Source organism: Narcine bancroftii, chromosome 6, assembly GCF_036971445.1.
Source record: "Narcine bancroftii isolate sNarBan1 chromosome 6, sNarBan1.hap1, whole genome shotgun sequence".
NCBI lineage: Eukaryota > Metazoa > Chordata > Chondrichthyes > Torpediniformes > Narcinidae > Narcine > Narcine bancroftii.
In genome coordinates, this window is record NC_091474.1 from 242,880,372 (window position 1) to 242,899,961 (window position 19,590).

At 51.4% G+C, this 19,590-nt stretch overlaps 1 protein-coding gene across 3 annotated transcripts in view; it reads right to left on the bottom strand.

The window, feature by feature from the left end:
- The window catches only part of parp1 (poly (ADP-ribose) polymerase 1), a 56,787-nt gene that overhangs the window by 13,068 nt on the left and 24,129 nt on the right, over window positions 1-19,590 (bottom strand). For all 3 annotated transcript variants that reach the window (XM_069887834.1, XM_069887833.1, XM_069887832.1), the window contains 8 exons: window positions 18,976-19,044; window positions 18,304-18,436; window positions 16,704-16,899; window positions 15,544-15,672; window positions 13,219-13,302; window positions 9,550-9,672; window positions 6,806-6,934; window positions 1,335-1,433 (listed from right to left, as the gene is read on the bottom strand). In XM_069887834.1, coding sequence (XP_069743935.1) covers window positions 1,335-1,433; window positions 6,806-6,934; window positions 9,550-9,672; window positions 13,219-13,302; window positions 15,544-15,672; window positions 16,704-16,899; window positions 18,304-18,436; window positions 18,976-19,044 — 962 coding nt within the window. The remainder of the gene's footprint in view (window positions 1-1,334; window positions 1,434-6,805; window positions 6,935-9,549; window positions 9,673-13,218; window positions 13,303-15,543; window positions 15,673-16,703; window positions 16,900-18,303; window positions 18,437-18,975; window positions 19,045-19,590) is intronic.

A 19,590-nucleotide genomic window follows, 5' to 3' on the forward strand; every position in this document is an offset into this window, starting at 1 on the left:
GTGGGGGGCGGGGGGTCCTGGGGTGGAGAAGCTGGTCAGTAAGGGGGTGGGGGGGGGGGGGGGGTTCTGGGGAGGGAAAGCTGGTCAGTGAGGGCGGGTCCTGGGGCAGGGAAAAGTTGGTCTGTGAGGGGGGAGGGTCTGGTCCAGGAGAACCTGGTCAGTGAGGGGAAGAGTCTGGCTGGGAGAATCTGGTCAATGAGGGTGGGAAGGGTATGGGTCAGGGGAACCTTGTCAGTGAGGGGGGTGCACCAGGGGGTAAGGTGGTCAGTGAGGGGAGGGGTGAGAAGCTCATCAGTGAGGGGGGGTGGGGAAGGATCCATGGGGGTGGGCACAAACTTGGTTAGGGGGTCCAGAGGGATTTGAGGGCACAATGGAGGGAGAGAGTTAACGAGGGAGGGGATTAACAAGGAAGGGAGGATATTAACAAGGGAGGGAGGTTCAAGGGTGGGAGGTTCAAGGGAGGGAGGTTAACAAGGGAGGGAGGTTAACAAGGGAGGGAAGTTAACAAGGGAGGGAAGTTAACAAGGGAGGGAAGTTAACAAGGGAGGGAAGTTAACAAGGGAGGGAAGTTAACAAGGGAGGGAAGTTAACAAGGGAGGGAAGTTAACAAGGGAGGGGGTTAACAAGGGAGGGGGTTAACAAGGGAGGGGGTTAACAAGGGAGGGGGTTAACAAGGGAGGGGGTTAACAAGGGAGGGGGTTAACAAGGGAGGGGGTTAACAAGGGAGGGGGTTAACAAGGGAGGGGGTTAACAAGGGAGGGGGTTAACAAGGGAGGGGGTTAACAAGGGAGGGGATAACGAGGCGCAGAACCGAGGAGGTTATGCAGGAGATGGGAACGGGATCAGGTGTGGGGGGGGTGGGGGGGGAGCGTGAGGGAGGGACACTGGTTGGGGGATTAGGAGGGAGAGGGTGAAGCAGTGGAGTACTGAGGCCTGGCGAGGGAGGGGCTAGGAGGACAGAACCAAGCAAGATCTGCTGGATGAACTCAGCAGATCCAGCAGTATTGGGGGGGGTGGGGGAATTGGTGGGTGCATTGAGCCGGGATCCTTTAGGCCTCGAGATTAAACGTTGGCTGTTCTTGCTCCCCACCCATCAACCCATCCCTCCCTGCACCACAGCGAGGACAGGCCCGAAGCCAGGGCTTTTGGACAGAAAGGCCACCCCTCCCAACCAAGTACTACAGGAGACCCTCACACAGCAAGAGGCTCAAGTTCAACACCAACAAAAACCCCAACTCCTCCACCCCATGAACATCACAGAGCATAGGCTCCACATGCTGAAGTTAGGTCCTGTTACCACAGCAACCCTGTCTCTCCAAAACAGCCTCACTCACCTCCAACACCTCCAGGTCATACTGGTTGTGTGTGGCAGCATGCGTATTTTTGACGTAGTCTGTGATTATCCTGGCTTCGTCCGTGTGCTTATCCAGAACCTGGAATGAGGGCAGATTAGGGCAAGGAGTGAGTAGCAAAAAAAATCAAGGCAGCAGGGTTGTCATCAGCTCTTACATCACAAGGACCTGCAGCAAGTATAGTCACAAATTTAATTTCACGTTTACACAAGGGATCGCGTTAAACAAGGCAACTAATTACTTTGGTGGGAAGGGTTAACTGCATCAAAATGAAAGTGATGCCAAGACTGCAATACCTTTTCCAATCACTACCTATTGTATTATCTAAAAACTTTTTTAAGCTAGTGAACAACCATATTAGATAGTTCCTATGGAATAATAAGGTACCAAGAATTGCATTGGAAAAACTGGCATGGGACTATACGGGCTGGGAGGACTTCCCGATTTCAATAAAATATTACCTAGCTGCACAGGCTAGATTTCTCACACTCTTCTTCGCTGAAGAACCCCCACCCCACCCCCCAGTCTTGGGACAAATGGGAATGTACTCAATGGAAGAGGGGGAAGCAAAAGACTATATCTCTAAATGGAGTTTCAAATTCGAAAGAAAAAGACGGATAATCCCATTCTAATACATATGATTAGAATGTGGCAAGAAATTAATGTCTCGGAAAAAAATTATGGATATCAATAAAAGCACCATTGTGTAAAAATGTGTTATTGCCTATGAACATAGGCAATAGAATATTAAATTTGTGTTATGACAATGGAATAAGACACATTAAAGACTATTACACAGAAGGAACTCATGTCCTTTTGTTATGGGTTATTGGTATGGCTATGGATAAATATGTCTTTAAAAAAGAGAGATTGTCGGGGCTTAGTGTAGGTCACTTCACAAACAGAGTTACACCATAAAAGACATCTCACTTAAAGTGCAAGAGCTTTGCTGAAGCTAGACGTTGAGTGACTTTGCAGAGACAATGGAACTGCTTTGGAAAGAACTTTAAAAGGAGGTGTAAATGGAATAAAGTCCAGGCTCAAGTACTGATAAGATCTTTCAAAGATTGGGTTTGGAGCCTTGGGAGAGGTCATTTGGCTTTTACAAGCAGGAAGAGAAAAAAACAAACAGGATTCTTCTCAGAGAGGGAGAGAGAGAGATTTACAGCAACTTTTGAGGCTGCAAATTGGCAAGCTGGTAGCTTGTTAAAACCCCATTTTGAAGACAGGTTGTGAGTTCTGAGTTCAGCCTGTTCAAAATCCTTGTGGCCCTTACAAGAGGAAATGGCTGGCTGGAATGTTTCTCCTGAAATAAGGGAAACAAGAGGAACTCTGTGGGTACCTGGAAGAAGAAAGATATCATTTGGAAAACCCATGATGGGGCAAGTTTCTTCAGCAAGACACTGAAGTGACTGATTGAAGGAAATCAGTTTGTGTGTGTCCAATGAGCAACAAATCTCTCTCTGAAACCAACAAGAACCTTCCTGAGTGGTAACCATTTAAGTTTAAGCACCAAAGCCTGGTGACGATTCATAAATGTTAAATTCTGTGCACAGTATAAGAATTGCCTGATACCAGTGAACTTGGAGAAGTGAAAAGTGAATGAGTGGACAGTGAAACAGAGAACTTTCCTGAACATATGCACATTACATACACGTGCGTTTAGAACTAGAAGGGGGTTAAGTTAATAGTAATAAGTTAAAGTTTGATCTTGTTATGTTTAAAGAAAATTAAAAGTAACTTTTGTTTAAGTAACCATTTGTCTCGGTGAATTTCTATTTGCTGCTGGGTTTTGGGGTCCTCTGGGCTCGTAACACAGGAAACAATTAAAACACATATATGGAGTGGCCAATGGGACCACCTTCTATTTTATCCAGCTTAGCTCATTCTTAAGAGAAAGATGAGGACCAACATTGACCTCACCTGAAATTAGTGAAATTGGATGAACAGTCTGGATGGAAATTCATCAACATTTATAAAAGTAAAATGTACTCTGCTCTCCAGAGCGAAAGTGCAAAACCATGGTTGCAGAGGCGAAGGGAGAAATGGGAGTCGGACTTGGGTGTGGTGATTCCAGAAAGAAGCTGGTCAGATTGGTGCAAGGATAGCTGGCATAATTATAAATTATGGACTGGTTCAGTATAAGTTTTTACATCAATTATAACTTACCCCACAAAAGATCAAAAGCTGAAATATCAGAGATGTGTTTCAGATGTAGGACTGAGACAGGAATTTTTCTACATGCCACGTGGTCGTGTATGAGTGAGGTCATTTTGGCAAGAAATTGCAGAAGTGGCCTTCATGGGCGACCCAGAGCTGTATCTATTCGGTAATTTCATGGAAATAAGTGACAAATTGGCCAAATATCAAATCTCATTTATAAAAATAGCACTGGCTGTAGCGAAAAAATATATCATGATCACTTGGAAGTCCGACTCCCCTCGACTTAGAGCACGATGGGCTGCAGAAAAGAACAGCTGGATACCTACGGAAAAAAAAATCCCCACCTAATTTGGAATAAATAGACACTTTTGTAAAGGTCTGGCCGCCAAACTTGGACCACATGTAAGCCCTGTCGGTGACTGAATCTGTATGTATGGGGGGGGGGGGGAAAACAACAACTGTTTTGTTTGTTGTGTTTGTGAGAGGTTTAATATATTGTATATTTAAAATGTCACTATGTATCATTTTTTGGAAAAACAAAAAAAATTCAAAAAAACCAAGGCAATCTGCAGATGCTGTGGGCAACATTCACCAGGCTCAAAGAATTACTGAGGGCCCTTTCCATCCAGCAACACAGGATCTTTGATCCACTACATTCAGGAGGTACAGGAGCATCAAAATCAGGACGGCCAGGCTGGGGAGCAGCTTCTTCCTGCAGGCTGTGGATTGATGAACTGTATCCCTATGCATACGTACTATGTTGTGAGAAAGAAAAGCTAGGTGGCTAATTAATTGTAGGCGCAAGGCAGCAGCTAGAAGCTGATTGGAGGAAGAATAATTAAGAATAACTTTGTAATATTACATTACATCTATGATTACAATGAGGGTGTGTGTGTGTCTGTGTGCGTGGGGGGATGTGCGCACGTTGTGGGGGGGGGGGTTTGCGCGCATGGGGGGGTGTACGTGGGGTGTGTGTGTCTATGTGCGTACGCTCCTTAGTCCAGAGAAACAATTTTGCCTCGTAGTCATATGATAATAAACTTGACCGTGAATGAACGTGCTGGAGGAACTCAGCAGGTCATGCAGGAATTAAAAGGTGACCAAAGTTTTGAGCCTGGGTTCTTCGTCAGGAATAGTGGGAAAAAGATAGACAGCTGAATAACAAGGTGGGGGGAGGCAGACAGGAAGGGACAGGGGCACTGGCTGACTGGGCGGGTAGAAGAGAGGGAAGCTGAGAAGTGATGGGGAGGGAGAGAGTAGAGTAGCTCTCTCATCTGAGAAGGGAAGGGGTAGGGTGCTGGAGGGATGAGGGAAGAGAGACATGGAGGAGAGGGTTAACACAGGGGTTCTCAACCTTTTTATTTCCACTCACATCCCACTTTAAGCAATCCCTATGTCATCAGTGCTCTGTAAGGGATTGCTTAAGGTGGGATGTGAGTGGGAAGGGAAGGTTGAGAATCACTGCTCTAGACCCAATTGTTACAGTAATATTTTGCTTGAGAAAGATTGTCACTGGCCCATTTCCTTTGGAGTTACGAAACCGTGCACATAACGAGTCAATTAGGGACTATAAAAACATTGGTTTCAAACGTTTTCTTCCCACTCACATCCCACCTTAAGCAATCCCTTACTAATTACAGAGCACCGATGGCATAGGGATTACTTAAAGTGGTATGTGAGGGGAAAGGAAAAGGTTGAGAACCCCTGCGTTAACAGAAACTGGAGAGGTTAATTCAATGCCATCTGGTTGGAGAGCACCCAAATGGAATACAAAGTGTTGTTCCTCCAATTTGGCAGTGGCTTCCATTTGGCAATGCATGTGGCCGTGGACAGACATGTCAGTGCGGCAATGGGTATTGGAATTAAAGTGGATGTAAACTCATGTATGGCATAAGAAACGAGAGCAGGAGTCGACCATCCGGCCCATCAAGCCTACTCCACCATTCAATGATCTGGCCGGGGACTCAGCTCCACCGTTCCCATAATTTTAAATTTAATTAAAATAAATTTTTTAATTGGGACAAACAGCACAGTAACGGGCCATTTCGGCCCACCAGTCCATGCCACCCAATGTACACTCTCCGATACATTTCAAACAGTGGGAGGAAACTGGAGCCCCCGGGGAAAACCCACGCAGACATGAGGAGAACGTACAAACTCCTTATAGACAACGCGGGATTCAAACCCCATTCGCGATCACTGGCGCCGTGAAGGCATTGCGCTAACCACTACGCCAAACATTCCACCCCTTAACCCCCTCTGTCCTAAATATATTTAATGATAATGAGTTTATTGTCATATTCACTGTATAATGTACTTGCGGCCATAATTCTTCTCTGCCACAGCATAGGAACAAACCCCTCTCATCTAGGCCAACCAAGCGAGTCCTGTGTTTGCCCTGTACCCCTCTAAACCTCTCCAATCCAGGATGGGGTGACTGCTTCGCCCAACGTCTCCACTTGGTTTGTGGGTCTGAACTTGGAACTTCCTGCAGCCGACTTTTTCAACTCCCGCCTGCCTGTCCTAGACCTCATCCGTTGTCAGGGCGAGGCCAAACACAAACCTGAGTAACAACTCATCACCGAAGAGGGCCGATTCTGGAGGAACTCAGCTGGTCTTGCAGCGTCCATGCGAGGTAAAGATATACAGGTATTACCGATGTTTTGGGCTGGAGCCCTTCACATTGTATTCATCCTGGATGGCCTTAAACCTTAATGGCATGAACATTTTCTAATTTTATGCAACTCCCCCACCCACCATGGCAGCATTTAAAAGGTATTTGAACTGGTGCATGGATAGGGAAGGTTTAGAGGGATAAAGGGTCAAATGCAGGTCATTGGGACCAGCTTAGTCAGCTGTGACATGTTGGACCGAAGGGCCTGTGTCCGTGCTGTGAATCCAGGGAGCACAGTGGCTGATGAAAGGTTCAGGTTTAGATTGGAGCAGAGTTTGAACAGGGAAGGGGCTGCAATCTGGTTTCCAGAGGGCTGGCTGGGGGCAGGGAGACGGAGGCCAGGTGGGGGGTGGGAGGGGGCAGGGAGATGGAGGCAGGGGGGGGCAGAGAGACGGAGGCAGGGAGACTTGAGGCCGGGGGAGGGGGGAAAAATAATGCAGGGAGATTGAGGCATGACTGAGGCTGGGGGGCAGAGTGGCTGTGGCCGGGAGAGAGGCCGGGGCGGGTAGGCCCCGAGGGGGATGACTCCCAAGGGGATGCTGGCTGGTGGGGGAAGGTGGGGTGAGGGGACGTAGGCTGGGGTGGGGGACAGAGCAGGAGTGGTCATGCAGGTCACCTTGATGTCAGTGTGCAGTTTCTCGTAGTTGATGTCAATTGGGTCCTTGGCGTCGTCATCCATGCCACCTTTCAGCAGACTGCAGGCCACCTCGATGTCCAACAAGCTGTCGAGCATCTGGACCTTGGCCTGTCAGTGGAGAGAGGGTGGAGGGGTTAAACAGGGTGGGCCTCTGTGTGAAGGAGGGGTGGGGGAAGAGAGCAGAGGGAGACAAGGGTTCAGATGGGAAAGTGGTGAGTGGAGGAGGTAGGAGGGGTGAGGGAGAAAGAGAGCAGAGGGGAAAGGGGGTCAGACAGGGGGAAGGTGCTGTGAGGTGGAAGGGCAAGGGAGGAGGGAAGGCGGAATCAGACAGGGGAGGTGCTGAGTAGGGAGGGGGGTTCAGGTGGGTGGAGGAGGTATGAGGGGTGAGGGGGAGAGCAGAAGGGGAAGGGGGTCAGATGGGGAAGGCGCACTGTGAGGGGGAGGGGTGAGGGAGGTGGGAGGGGGTGATGGGGAGAGAGCAGACAGGCAGGCAAGGAGTTCAAACAGGTGGAGGTGCAGGGTGGGGAAGGGATGAGGGGGTTCAAGCAAAGGGGGGAGGGGGTTCAAGCAAAAAGGGAGGGTTTTGCTGCAGGGTGGGGGGTTGAGAGAAGAGGCGGGAGTGGAGGCTGGGCAGGGGCAGCTGCTGGCTGGGGTAGGAGGTGCTGGGAAGATGGAGGGGGGGGGTAAGCAAGAGAGGGAGACACAATGGCAACTGGCGTGAGGAGGGGAACAAGAGGGGAGGGTTACCTTGAGTCTCAGACAAGGACAGCTACTGACCAGTGGTTGTACTGGGTGGGGCGGGGATGGATGGCAGACCCCCATTTCATCGCCAACCCCCAGACATCTCCCCACCTCACTCTTCTCCCCCACCACCGCCCCCCCCCCCCCCCCCCCCCAAAACCACGTACCACGATGTCCGCCTAGGCAAACTTGTCACCGGCCATGGATTCTGGGCCACGTCTGCCAAGGAGCCCTGTTACATAAGCCCCTTTCACTCTTGCATTCCACTAAATTGGCCGTTTAGTGTCCTGGGATAGGATTAGGGGTTTGGCTTTTCACATGTGACCACTCCTAACTGGAACACTGAACACTGAACACTTTCACACTTGAAAGGAGCCATCCCCGGGGGTTAGGACTGTTCTACCTTCTATGGTGATGTCATGACGCATCGAGCGATGGTGGACTTGCCCCAAATCCTGATCAATGTACTACGATCTTTTATTTAAACAAAATTAATCATGCCTAATTATAACATGGTTAAGCTTTATGTACAGAACAGTGTGACCCCTTCAGCCCCTCTTGTTGTGCCGACCTATATAAACCTCTATAATGGAAAGTGCGAGCAATAAATAGCAATAGCGGACAATTTTTAAACAGCGTGGAAACATTGGTAGTGTTAATAGCGCTCAATTTATAAATACTGTGGTGAAAAAGCGATGGTGGACCTGCCCTCCCAGAATTCCATGCGGCAAAGAAAGGGCTGTATGCCTGGCTGCCTGCATGGAGCATTCATAAGAGTTGTTTCTCTGACAAACGGCATTCTGGGAAGTAAGGTCCACCATTGCTCCCCCCCAGTCTTTATAAATTGAGCGCCTCAGCGCTACCAACTTTCCAACGCTGTTTAAAAATTGTCCGCTATTGCTATATCCCACAGCAAAGTTTATACCTTCATTTTAATCTTCCTTCACATTCCTGCACTCACACAAAAACTTGAGTCATTTCAATCCCACAATGCAACTGCCCAATCGATACTTGCCTGATTGTAACGCCGGTGTTTGCAGACACCAGGGTTGAGGCTGTCAATCCCCGGTGTGAGACAATGTCATCTGACGCCGGCGTTGAGCTGATTTTGCTTTCACACTAAACACTTTAAAGGGTGATTGGCCGTTAATTCCGGGGACCATTTGCAAGTGTGAAAGGAACTATGGACAGCAACATTTCCTGTTACGTCCGAAGCCATATCCAGCTGTCCATCAACATTGAGGCACCGCCCAGCCTCACCAGCCTGCCCATCAGGCTGGAGCATGCCCTGTCATTGGCTGGCTGGCCCCATCCATCGCAGCCCCTGCTCAGCAGACCGGGATATTTAAACCCAAACATACCATTGTTCACTCTCTTTGCCAACGATCAAGTCCTGCATTTGTTCCGGGTCATTGACGCCACAGTGGACGCCATCCAGAGGGTAACGCAGGTAAGGGGCTAGCAATATTTAGGCCAACCAGTGCATCACTGGCAACCCAGTAGATAACAGCATTATAGCCATTGTTCTCCGTTTACTTGGGGTTAGAGGCTGTATTTCTTCCCCATAGGTAGCAAGTAAGGGCACCTCATCAGGCGTCAGAACCCCCCGCCCGCAGGTCGTTACTCCCGAGCTGGATGAGGGTTCATGCACACTCCTTTATTGCTTAGCCCCTTCCGTGTGTGTGTGTGTGTGTGTGTGTGTGTATTTGAACTTCTTTGGCTCAACCTGTGTTGTAGCAGATGAACTGTGTGTTCTCTGGGACTGCTCCAGAACCTTTTTTTTTTACTGTGTATTGTTGATCGGCACGGAGTCCAGACTCACTTTCCTGTTGTACCCAAAAACGAACCCATTCCACACAATATAAGCCCCCTGACACCACTCCTCATGCCAGCTGTTGAAATGCTCCCGCCTCCCTCCCCCACCCGGTGCCAGAAGTGGCGCCCACCATCCACCTTCCCGCCATTTCAGTCGCCACGGTTACCTGGATGTACTCCTCGTTGTTCAAGAGCGGAGGCTTCTTCATCCCGAAGTCGTGAGGGATGAGTGTGTAGAAGCGATTGGACAAATCGAGGATCTGGGAATCCAAGCCAGCAGCGGCGACCACCTCAACACAAAACAGGATCGTTGGTTTCTCACCACTCCCCTGTAAATCCACTCAACCCCCCCACCATCTGAGGTGGGACAAGACCAAGAGGATGTGGTTAAGGGTGAAATATTGAGGGGCGGCACCTACCTTTATAAAAACACTGTTGGCAGATGGTGGATACGGAATCTGATCCGTCCGGGGGGGGGCTTGGTCTCACAGGTGAAGCAAGTCGCTCCTTGATGTCAATGCCGCTACTCAGGGGGTGGGCCGACAACATCATGATGACGCCGACAGCCCGCAACCTAGGAGCCACCACCAGGTTCCCACAGTGATTGGTGGTGGGGTTAGGAGTGCCTCCTGCTTCCCGGAAATGACCTCGTCCCATTTCCCCTCGCTCCTTCACCAAGGCCGTCAAGACCGAGGATGGCAGACAGGTGGGGGAGGGGGGGGGGGGAAGAGTCCGGCCCAAAGAGCATGGAGGCAAGGAGTCAGGGGAGGGGCAGCTAGGAGAGGAGCTGTCAGGCGGCTGCATTCAAATGGCTGGGGAGGCCACTGTACTGCGGCGATTATCCCTCTCGGAGGAAGGTTACAAAGTTCGCCTCACAGGCGCCTCCTGCACATTCACGTGGCCTCCCAACAGCCACCTATTGCCAAAATATGCGGCTTTATAAGCGGGGCAATTGGCCACCTGAAAGTGCCTTTAGATAGGGTGGACAGCGAGCACCTGTTTCCCAGGATCAGCAAACACCAGAGGACGTCTGTACAAGGAGAGGGGAGTTTAGGGGAGACATCAGGGGCAGGATTTTATTTTACGCAGTGTTGTGGGTGCCTGGAATGCATTGCCGGGGATGGTGGTGGAGGCTGGAACAGGGATATTTAAGAAACTCACTAGCCCTTTCTCCACTGGCATCCCAGTTAATTGGGCGTGCAAGTGTCCCAGGATAGGAAGCCATTTCCACTGGGCCCCCCTTTAACTGGGACACTAATTGCTTTTCCACTGAACTCCCTCATCCCCGGGGATCGGAGTGTTCTATCTTCCACTGGAAACGGGTGACTTTCCACTGTCCCTCTTCCACTGGTTTTATCAGTAAACGCTGGGGATACAAGTAGGGGTAGAGACGGTGAATCCCTAGTGTGAAAAGACGTCATTTAATGCCGGCATTTGGACAGCGTTCCTTTCCCACTGGACCTCGACCCAGTAAATTCCCAGTTAACTCCTGGGACAAAGTGCCAGTGGAAAAGGGGCTTTAGACAGGATTTTGGATGATAGAAAAAGAGGGTAATGAGGTTGGGAGGGTTTTTTTTTGTGTGGGTATATGTACATATACATATGTCATCACATCACATTCTAAAACTAACGTGGACATTGGCGGGGGGGAGGGGGGGTACATTGACATTTACAGCAAGATCCAGATCAGTCGGGAAGGTGGGCCAAGGAGTGGCAAATGGAATTTAATGGACAAGCGGGAGGTGTTACACTTCGCGAAGTCAAACCAGGTCAGGACGTACAGGGTGAATGGTGGGGTCCTGGAGAGTGTTGTGGAGCAGAGAGACTGAGGAGTCCAGGTGCATCGTGCCCTGAGAGTGGAGACTCAGGTGGACAGGCTGGTAAAGGACCGGACTGGCCTTCATTGGACACGGTACTGAGTACAAAAGTTGGGATCTCATGATCCAGCCACACAAGGGGTTGGTCAGTTCAAGGATATTAATTAAGCTGGAAGAGGTGCCAAGGAGATTAATGGGGATGGTCCAGGACTGGAGGGCTTGAGTTAAACATAAAGGGTCTGTCTCCCCTGGAGTGAATGAGGCTGAAGGGGTCACCTTATAGAGGTTCACACAATAATGAGGGGCATGGGTAAAATCATTTCCACAGGGTGGATCCATCCAGACCGAGAGAACACAGGTTTAAGGAGAGCGGGGAGACTTTCAACAACCTCTTCACTCAGAAGGAGGTCTGTATCTGGGACGAGCTGCTGGGGGGAGTTGTAGCAGTGGGTGCGAATAGTGATGGAAAGAAATCTGGACAGATCTATGGGTAGGAAGTGCTCAGAAGGGAATGGACCAACCTAGCTAACATTGGCAAGCAGGGCCGAAGAGCCTGTTCTGTGCTGCGGGATCACGAACTGTCAAGTGGGACATCTGAGGGGTAGGGAGGGGGTGGTGCTGATGGGAATGCGGGTAAAGGGAAAAAATATATTTTTGGGGGGGGTAGTAGGGGTGGAACAGGATTGGCAGGACAGCCCTAAAAGGTAGCGTGGACGATGGCAGACTGGAGAGAAGATGGGCTCCATGGAAGAAAGCAGAGGGTGAGGGTGGAAGGTCGTTTCTCGGACCGGAGGCCTGTGACTAGCCCATTGAGGGCCCATTGATGCTTGTCATTGTACATGACATGACAGGCAAGTCCAGCGGATGACATTGAAGTATCCAGTATTGTAGAGAGCGGTTGCTAAGGATTGCAGCGAGATCATGATCAGTTGGGTGGGTGGGCAGCAGAATGGGTGATGCAGAGAGATCTGAGGTCTTTCATTTTAAATAAATTTAGACATGAAGCAGGGCCATTTCGGCTCACGAGTCCGTGCTGCTCAATTTACCTATAATCCCCGGTACGTTTTGAAGGATGGGAGGAAACCAGAGCCCCCGGGGAAAATCTACGCAGACACGGGGAAAAATACAAACTCCTTACAGAGAATGCGAGAATCGAACCCCGATTGCTGGCGTTGCGCTAACCGCTACACAAATGTGCTCCCCTCTTGGAAGGTCTAACATGGGTGGGACCTACACAGAGAATAGCAGAGATCTAGGATTGTTGTAGAGCAGAGATAAAGAAATAAAGGTACATGGTACCTTGCAAGTAGCAGAGGCTTTGAGGGTGGTCACCAAGGCTTAGGCACATTGGCCTTCATCAAGTCAGAGATGATGGAGAGGCCCTATTTGGAGTATTTGGTCACCGGGCTGCAGGAAAGATGTCATCGAGCTGGAGAGGGTGCAGGGATTTACTCAGAGGTCTAAGCCTCAGGGAAGGACTGAGCCCCAGGAAAGGGCTGAACGGGCTGGGGCTTTATTCCTTGGAGTGCGGGAGGATGGGGAATGACCTCATATGGAGGTGGACAAAATGATGAGAGGAACAAACACAGACGATCTTTTGCCCGGAGTAGGGGAAATGTTAACCAGAGGACACAGGTTTAAAGGTGAGGGGGGAAAAGAGATATAACAGGAACCTGAGAGGTAATTATTTTTTCCACAAAGAGTGGGTTTACGGAATGGACTGCTGGAGGGGGTTGTTGAGGGAAGGATAGGATGGGCAAGGGTCAGACACACACTGATTGAGGGGCAATGCCTCACAAGGTCAGACCAACACTGAATGAGGGGCAGTACAAATGAGGACCCGCACTGAATGAGGGTGGGCAAGAGGGTGGTGGCAGTAAAGAGACCGTTCTTGGAACTCCCTGTTGCAATGAGCTGAACCGGGGCTGAAACCCCCCAGCCATCCCAATCATGTATATCTCCCCCACCTGTCTCAGACCTTGATGCCCTCCACCCATCCCAGAGATCTCCCAATCTCACCTGTTGGACCTCATTGAGGATGGAGTAGGCGCTCTGGATCTGCCTCTTGCTCAGCTTCCCCAGGGGCATCTTCTGAAGGTCAATCTGTCCGAGAGGAGAGAGAACAAGGGATGGGTCCGAGCAAGGGACACCCCTCCCATTGGAGACCCACCCCCACTCTCCGATGCCCACACAGCTCCCTCCCCTCCCACGGAAAACACCCCACCCTCCCCTACACTCCAGGCAAGTCCTTTACACCACCTCATGGTCAGTTTGGGGAAGATGGTTTTGGAAGAGAGGGGACCTTTGCCCTGGAACAGCGTTCTCGGTGTCCGGAGGATGGATCTAGAGTTCAAACCTCCTTCCCGGCAATTGAGAAAGTGAACTCAGATGCTAATCCCAGATTTGGGAACCAGCAATCAAATTCAGGGACCATGAGCAAGAAGAAAACTTCCGGAGTCCCACAAAATTATTATAACACCAGCGACCTGGGTTCTAATCCCTCACTGTCTGTCAGGAGGTTGTACGTTTGTTCCCCTGACCTGCGTGGGTTCCTCCCATCCTCCAAAGCATACTGGGGTCAGCGGGTTAATTCGGTGTAATTGTGCGGTCCAAGCTCGTGGGCCAGAAGCATCTTGTGAAGATGCTCGTGAGGCATCTCTAAATTAAATTTCTAATGACCCCCACCAGATCCTGCACTTCATAAGGAGGCTGATACAGGCAAGGCTGCCAGCCCCATCTTGACAGCATTTTACAGTACAATTTAAATGTAGACAGGCAGCATGGTAACAGGCCTTTCTGCCCAATTATACTCAATGGATCACCAACCCCCAGGGTGGGAGGAAACCCATGCAGACACATGGAGAATGTACAAACTCCTCAGACAGCAAACACACCAAGCAGGAGAAACTCAGTAGGTCAAACAGGGTATGTAGCAAAGGTAAAAATACATAACCGACGTTTCGGGCTTGAGCCCTTCATCAAGGTGTGGATAAAGGCCTCTATCAGGGGTTCTCAACCTATGTCTTTCCACTCACATCCCATTTTCAGTAATCCCTATGCCATTGGTGCTCTGTGATTAGTAAGAGATTGATTAAGGTGGGATGTGAGTGCAAAGAAAAAGTTTGAAAACCACTGTTTTAATCATCCCTATTTGACTCGTTATGTGCATGGTTTCAGAACTCCAAAGGAAATGGGCCAGTGACAATTTTTCTCAAGCAAAATATTTCAGTAACAATTGGGTTCGGAGCAGTGATTCTCAGCTTTCCCTTCCCTCTCACATAAGCAATCCTTTACTAAACACAGATCACCGATGGCCGAGGGATTACTTAAAGTGGGATGGGAGTGGAAATTAAACTCTGCTCTAGAGCCACCCCACTTGGCCAACTTTCAAAAGTCTCTGAAACGGCCCATCGTGTTGTGCAATCCAAGGAGAACTAAACGGGCAATAAGGAAAGGCTTGGGCCTGAAACATCAGCAATATATCTTTGTCCCCGATGGACACTGAAAGACCAGCCAAGTTCCTCCAGCACCCTGGTGTGTTTTTAATAAAGCACCTTCTGACTGACAGCAAATCCTCGACTGCCTGAGGGGGGCAAAAGTGGACCCGCCACTGCCTGAGGGGGGCAAAAGCGGACCCGCCACTGCCTGAGGGGGGCAAAAGCGGACCCGCCACTGCCTGAGGGGGGCAAAAGCGGACCCGCCACTGCCTGAGGGGGCAAAAGCGGACCCGCCACTGCCTGAGGGGGGCAAAAGCGGACCTGCCACTGCCTGAGGGGGCCAACACCGCCACCTTCTGGCCCATACTTGCAACTCATTGTCTGTTCACAATGGGTATGGCCACGCCCAACTTTAGTGGAAGAGGACGTCCCCTTAGAACGGAGATAAGGAATTTCTTCAGCCAGAGGGTGGGGAATCTGTGCGACTCGTGGACAGTTGTGGAGGTCAAGTGATCGGTTGGATTTAAAGCAGAGGTTGGTAGGTTTTGATTAGTGAGTGTAACCAAGATGGTGGGGAGAAGGGCAGACGCGAATGATCTAATTCTACTCCTACGTTGTAGATAGATACAGCCAACAAAATTAAAAATCACCAGGCATGTTTGGAAGGGCTTTAACCAAATTGTTTTACATCTAGCAACCTTCCCACCAAACAATGAGGGAGAATCTGCCATGGTCCAACTGCAGGACGAATCAGATGTCCCCATTAGAGATCTAGGTGACGTAGAATGGGCTGAACAGACTCATTGTTAATTTGCAAGCATCGTCCTCATCATCCATCGGGAGATATGGGAGCAGAAGCTGACTGCTCTCCAGGACAGGAGTTTCCCTGTCCCATCCGGACACCCACCTCAAACTCCACCATGGCCTTCTTCATGCTCTCCACATCGAAGATGATTCGGATGAGCTCCTGCACTGCCTTGTCGAGCTTGGATTTGGTTCCGGAGCTCGCGGTCAGCTTCTTCACAGCTTCTTCGTCCTTGGGGAGACACACAGTCAGGTTAGCAGGTCATTCGGCCTCTCCAGTCCTACCACGGCCACTCCCACAGAACAGGCCCTTCGGCCCATTCTGCCTGCGCTGACTGTGAACCCCCTCCCCTCCATCCCATCAAACACTCCCTCCCCTCCGTCATGCCCCCTCCATCAAAAGCCCCCTCCCCTCCGTCACACGCCCCCTCCCCTTCATCATCTTTGTGAAGCTCCCCTGAACCCTCCCAGCGTCAGCACATCCTTTTTTATACGAGGAGGCCAGAACTGCTCACAATACTCCACATGAGGTATCGCCAGGGCCTTAATCACCCTTAACATCATATCCCTGCTCTTATATTCCATTCCTCTTGAAATGAACGCCACCATTGCATTTGCTTTCTTCACCCCCGACTCACCCTGCAAGTTTCCCTTCAGACTCTCCTGTGCGAGGACTTTCTGTATCTGTGTATTTTCATTCTCGCTCCATTTAAAAAAAAGAATCTGCCAGTTTATTTTTTCTACCAAAGTGTTCAACTTCTGGCATTTGCCACTTCTCTGCCCACCCTCATCGGCCCAAATCCTTCTGCAGCCTCCCCGCTTTCTCAACACCACCTGCTCATCTGGCGGGGTGGGGGGAAGGAATCTCTCTTTCCCTGTCCCCCTGTCTCCTTTCCCCCAGCTCTGTATTCACTAAACCCTTACCCCGACCAAATCTCAGCTCTTCTCTCCTGCCCTCCCATCCACGTTTACTTCTTGCCGTGGGCCTGCGCTCCTCCCCCCACCCCTTCCCTCCTCCCTGCCAACCTTTTTTTATTCAGATGCCTGCCTGCTCTTTGCTGATACGTTGGTGAAGGGCTCAGGCAGGAAACATTATTTCTACATCTTTGCTTTCGCAGAACCTGCTGAATTTCTCCAGCAATTTTGTTCTTGAGGAATTTGTATATGCAGCAGGTAAACCCGAACGTAGATGTGCCTGGGTGAAATATGGAGCGATGGTGCCTCTGTCAGCCAGGTTAGACCTGCAGGAAGTCACCAACCCACCTGGCCATAGTCGATCTCCAGAGGGTAGAACTTATTGGGGTACTTGGTGAAGTTCTTGCTCTGCCAGGCATTGCCAGTCTTCTCTTCATACAGGCCCAGGAAGTGATCGACCGCGTGATCCCGCGACGACATCTTCTCCAGTTTGTTGCCGCCAATGTTGGTCCCTACCCGACCCCAGGACCTGAAGACCCAGTATCTGCAAGGACCGAGAGAAGACTGTCTAGTGACAGCAGGTGCTCCGAACCCACTCCTCCCTCCCACCGTCCCTAGGCAAGTGAGCAGGGTGGTGAGGATGGGGTGGTGGGGGAGGGGGGGGGGGGTGTGGTGGGTGGAATACAAACATTGGGGCCTTAATGATTCACCGACGTTGGCGAGACGACACCAGGTGCACCGTGTGCAGTCGTGGTCGTCCAGTGTAGGAAGGGCATCGGATAAGTTGGAAAGGATGCGGAGGAGGTTCACCAGGTTGAAGAGCGAGATGTTGGATAGTCTGGTCTCTCCATCCCACACCCCCTCTCTGTTCCTCCAGCTCCCACCCCCTTCCCTCCCTTCTATATTAGCCCCCCGCCCTCTCCCCCATTACTTCTCAGCTTCTCTCTCCCCTACCTGCATCCACCTCTGCCCCTCCCCTTCCCCTCCTCACCCTTCTCTTGCTTCTTCCCCTTTCCCTTCTCCCTCCCCTCCCGCCACCTGTTAATTCCAGCATCTGCCTCATTTTCCACAATCCTGATGAAGGGCCCAGGCCCAAAACGTTGCCTGCCTACAACCTCCTGTGGACGTAGCACGAGATGTCTGCACACTTTCCTGTCTAGGTAGGCCGAGTCTTTGTTCCCTGGAACGCAGGAGGTTGAAGGGTGACCAGATTGAGGTTTACAAAATCATGAAGAGCTCAGTCTTTCTCCCAAGGTAATCATCCAGGAACGAGATGGAATTGGTTTCAATTTATTTTAAAAATTTAGACAGTAACATTCCAGCCCATGAGTCCATTCTGTCCAATTGACCTACAACCCCTGGATGGTGGGAGGAAACCGGAGCCACCTCCCCTCCAGGAATACCCAGTGACGAGGGGAGAACGTACAAACTTCTGGCAGACAGGGCGGGATTCGAAAGCTTGACAACTTCCACACGAGGTAGGTGCCCTGGAACTGTGACAACCCCCTTCATATGCAGGTGCCTATCGAGAAGCCTTTTAAACATGACTTTTCCATCTGCTTCCACCGCGACCCCTGGCAGCCTGTTCCGGCCACCCACCACTCTCTTGTGTGGAAAGGAAAGCCGTCCCATGCAGACATAGGAAGAAGGTACAAACTCCTTACAGATAGAGCAGAATTCGCACCCTGGTCCCGATCGCTGGCGCCGTAAAGGCGTTGCACTAACAGCTATGTCAACCGTCTCGCTCTTACTGAATAAACCATGCCGATCCAACCTGATAACCACCGCCCTCAATATTCCAGGCTCTTCTGGAGAGGAGAGGGTCAGGGCGGGAAGGGGAAGGGGAAAGTCAGGGGATGATCACAGCAGAGGGGGGAAAGCAGAGGGAGGGACATCCTCCAACCCCCTCCCCCAGCCGGCGGGGATCTGCCGGGGTCCTATGACCCACCTCTTCCTGTTGTCGTCCTCCAGCAGCTGCAACTTGTAGTAGGAGTTGGTGCCACGGGTGATGTCGACCAGCCCCAGCGTGGCGCTCAGGATGCGCCCTCCTTGCTCTAACACGTGGGCCGAGTCCTCCAGGCCTGGCAGGCAGGGAACTGTCACCGGTCGGGTATCACCGGCCCACCCAGCCCCTATCCCCAGCACACAGTCGATGGATGGGAGGGGTGTGTGATGGAGGGGGGAGTGTGTGATGGAGGGGGAGGGGGTGTGTGATGGAGGGGAGGGGAATGTGTGATGGAGGGGAGGGGGTGTGTGATGGAGGGGAGGGGGTGTGTGATGGAGGGGAGGGGGGGTGTGATGGAGGGGAGGGGGTGTGTGATGGAGGGGAGGGGGTGTGTGATGGAGGGGAGGGGGTGTGTGATGGAGGTGAGGGGGTGTGTGATGGAGGGGAGGGGGTGTGTGATGGAGGGGAGGGGGGGTGTGTGATGGAGTCAAGGGAGTGGAGGGGGGATGTGTCATGCCCTTTACCCTACCCAACCACAACTCGTGCACCCTACCCCATCCCTGCTGTACTCCCACCCCATCCTCTCCCCCCCACCCCAACAACATCCCTATCCAACCCACCCCCATTCTCCCCTCACCCACCCCCTCCCCCTCCGAGCTGAGGAGTTCCACCTACCCGACTCGGGGTCCACCGCACCGCCCCCTTTCACCGTCAGCTTCATCTTCTTCTCCGACTTGCCAGTGGCTGCGGAGGGAATGAAATCAAGGATGAGCAGGACTGGAGAACACCCCCTTTGGCCTGCCAGAGTTGGACCCCAGCCCTTTGGCCCCTCTCCTCCGTGCTGACCCTGGGATAGCGTCATTCTTGTGTGTTTCATCCACACCTGGTGCTCCCATCGTGGTCTCCCCCACATCGGGGAGACTGGATGCAGATCGCGTTCATCGAGCACCTTTACTGTGTATTGGGGACCTCCCAGCGGCCACCCATTTTAATTCTCCGTCCCATTCCCACACCGGCAAGTCTGTCCATGGCAGTGTTGGAAAGGTGGGTGGAAACTGGAGCACCCGGAGAAATCCCAGGCAGGCACGGTGGGAATGGACAGACATCTTACGGACAGCGCAGAATTCGAACCTGGGTCGCTGGCACTGCAACAGTACAATGCAATGCTCTTCATCCTCTCCACCCTCCCATCACCTCGGCTTCTACCCTCCCATTATCCGTGGGCCTCTGCTTCTCCCCCTTACCCCCACTCTCTTATCCAGGCGTAGCCATGGTTTCCCAAAAAAGGGC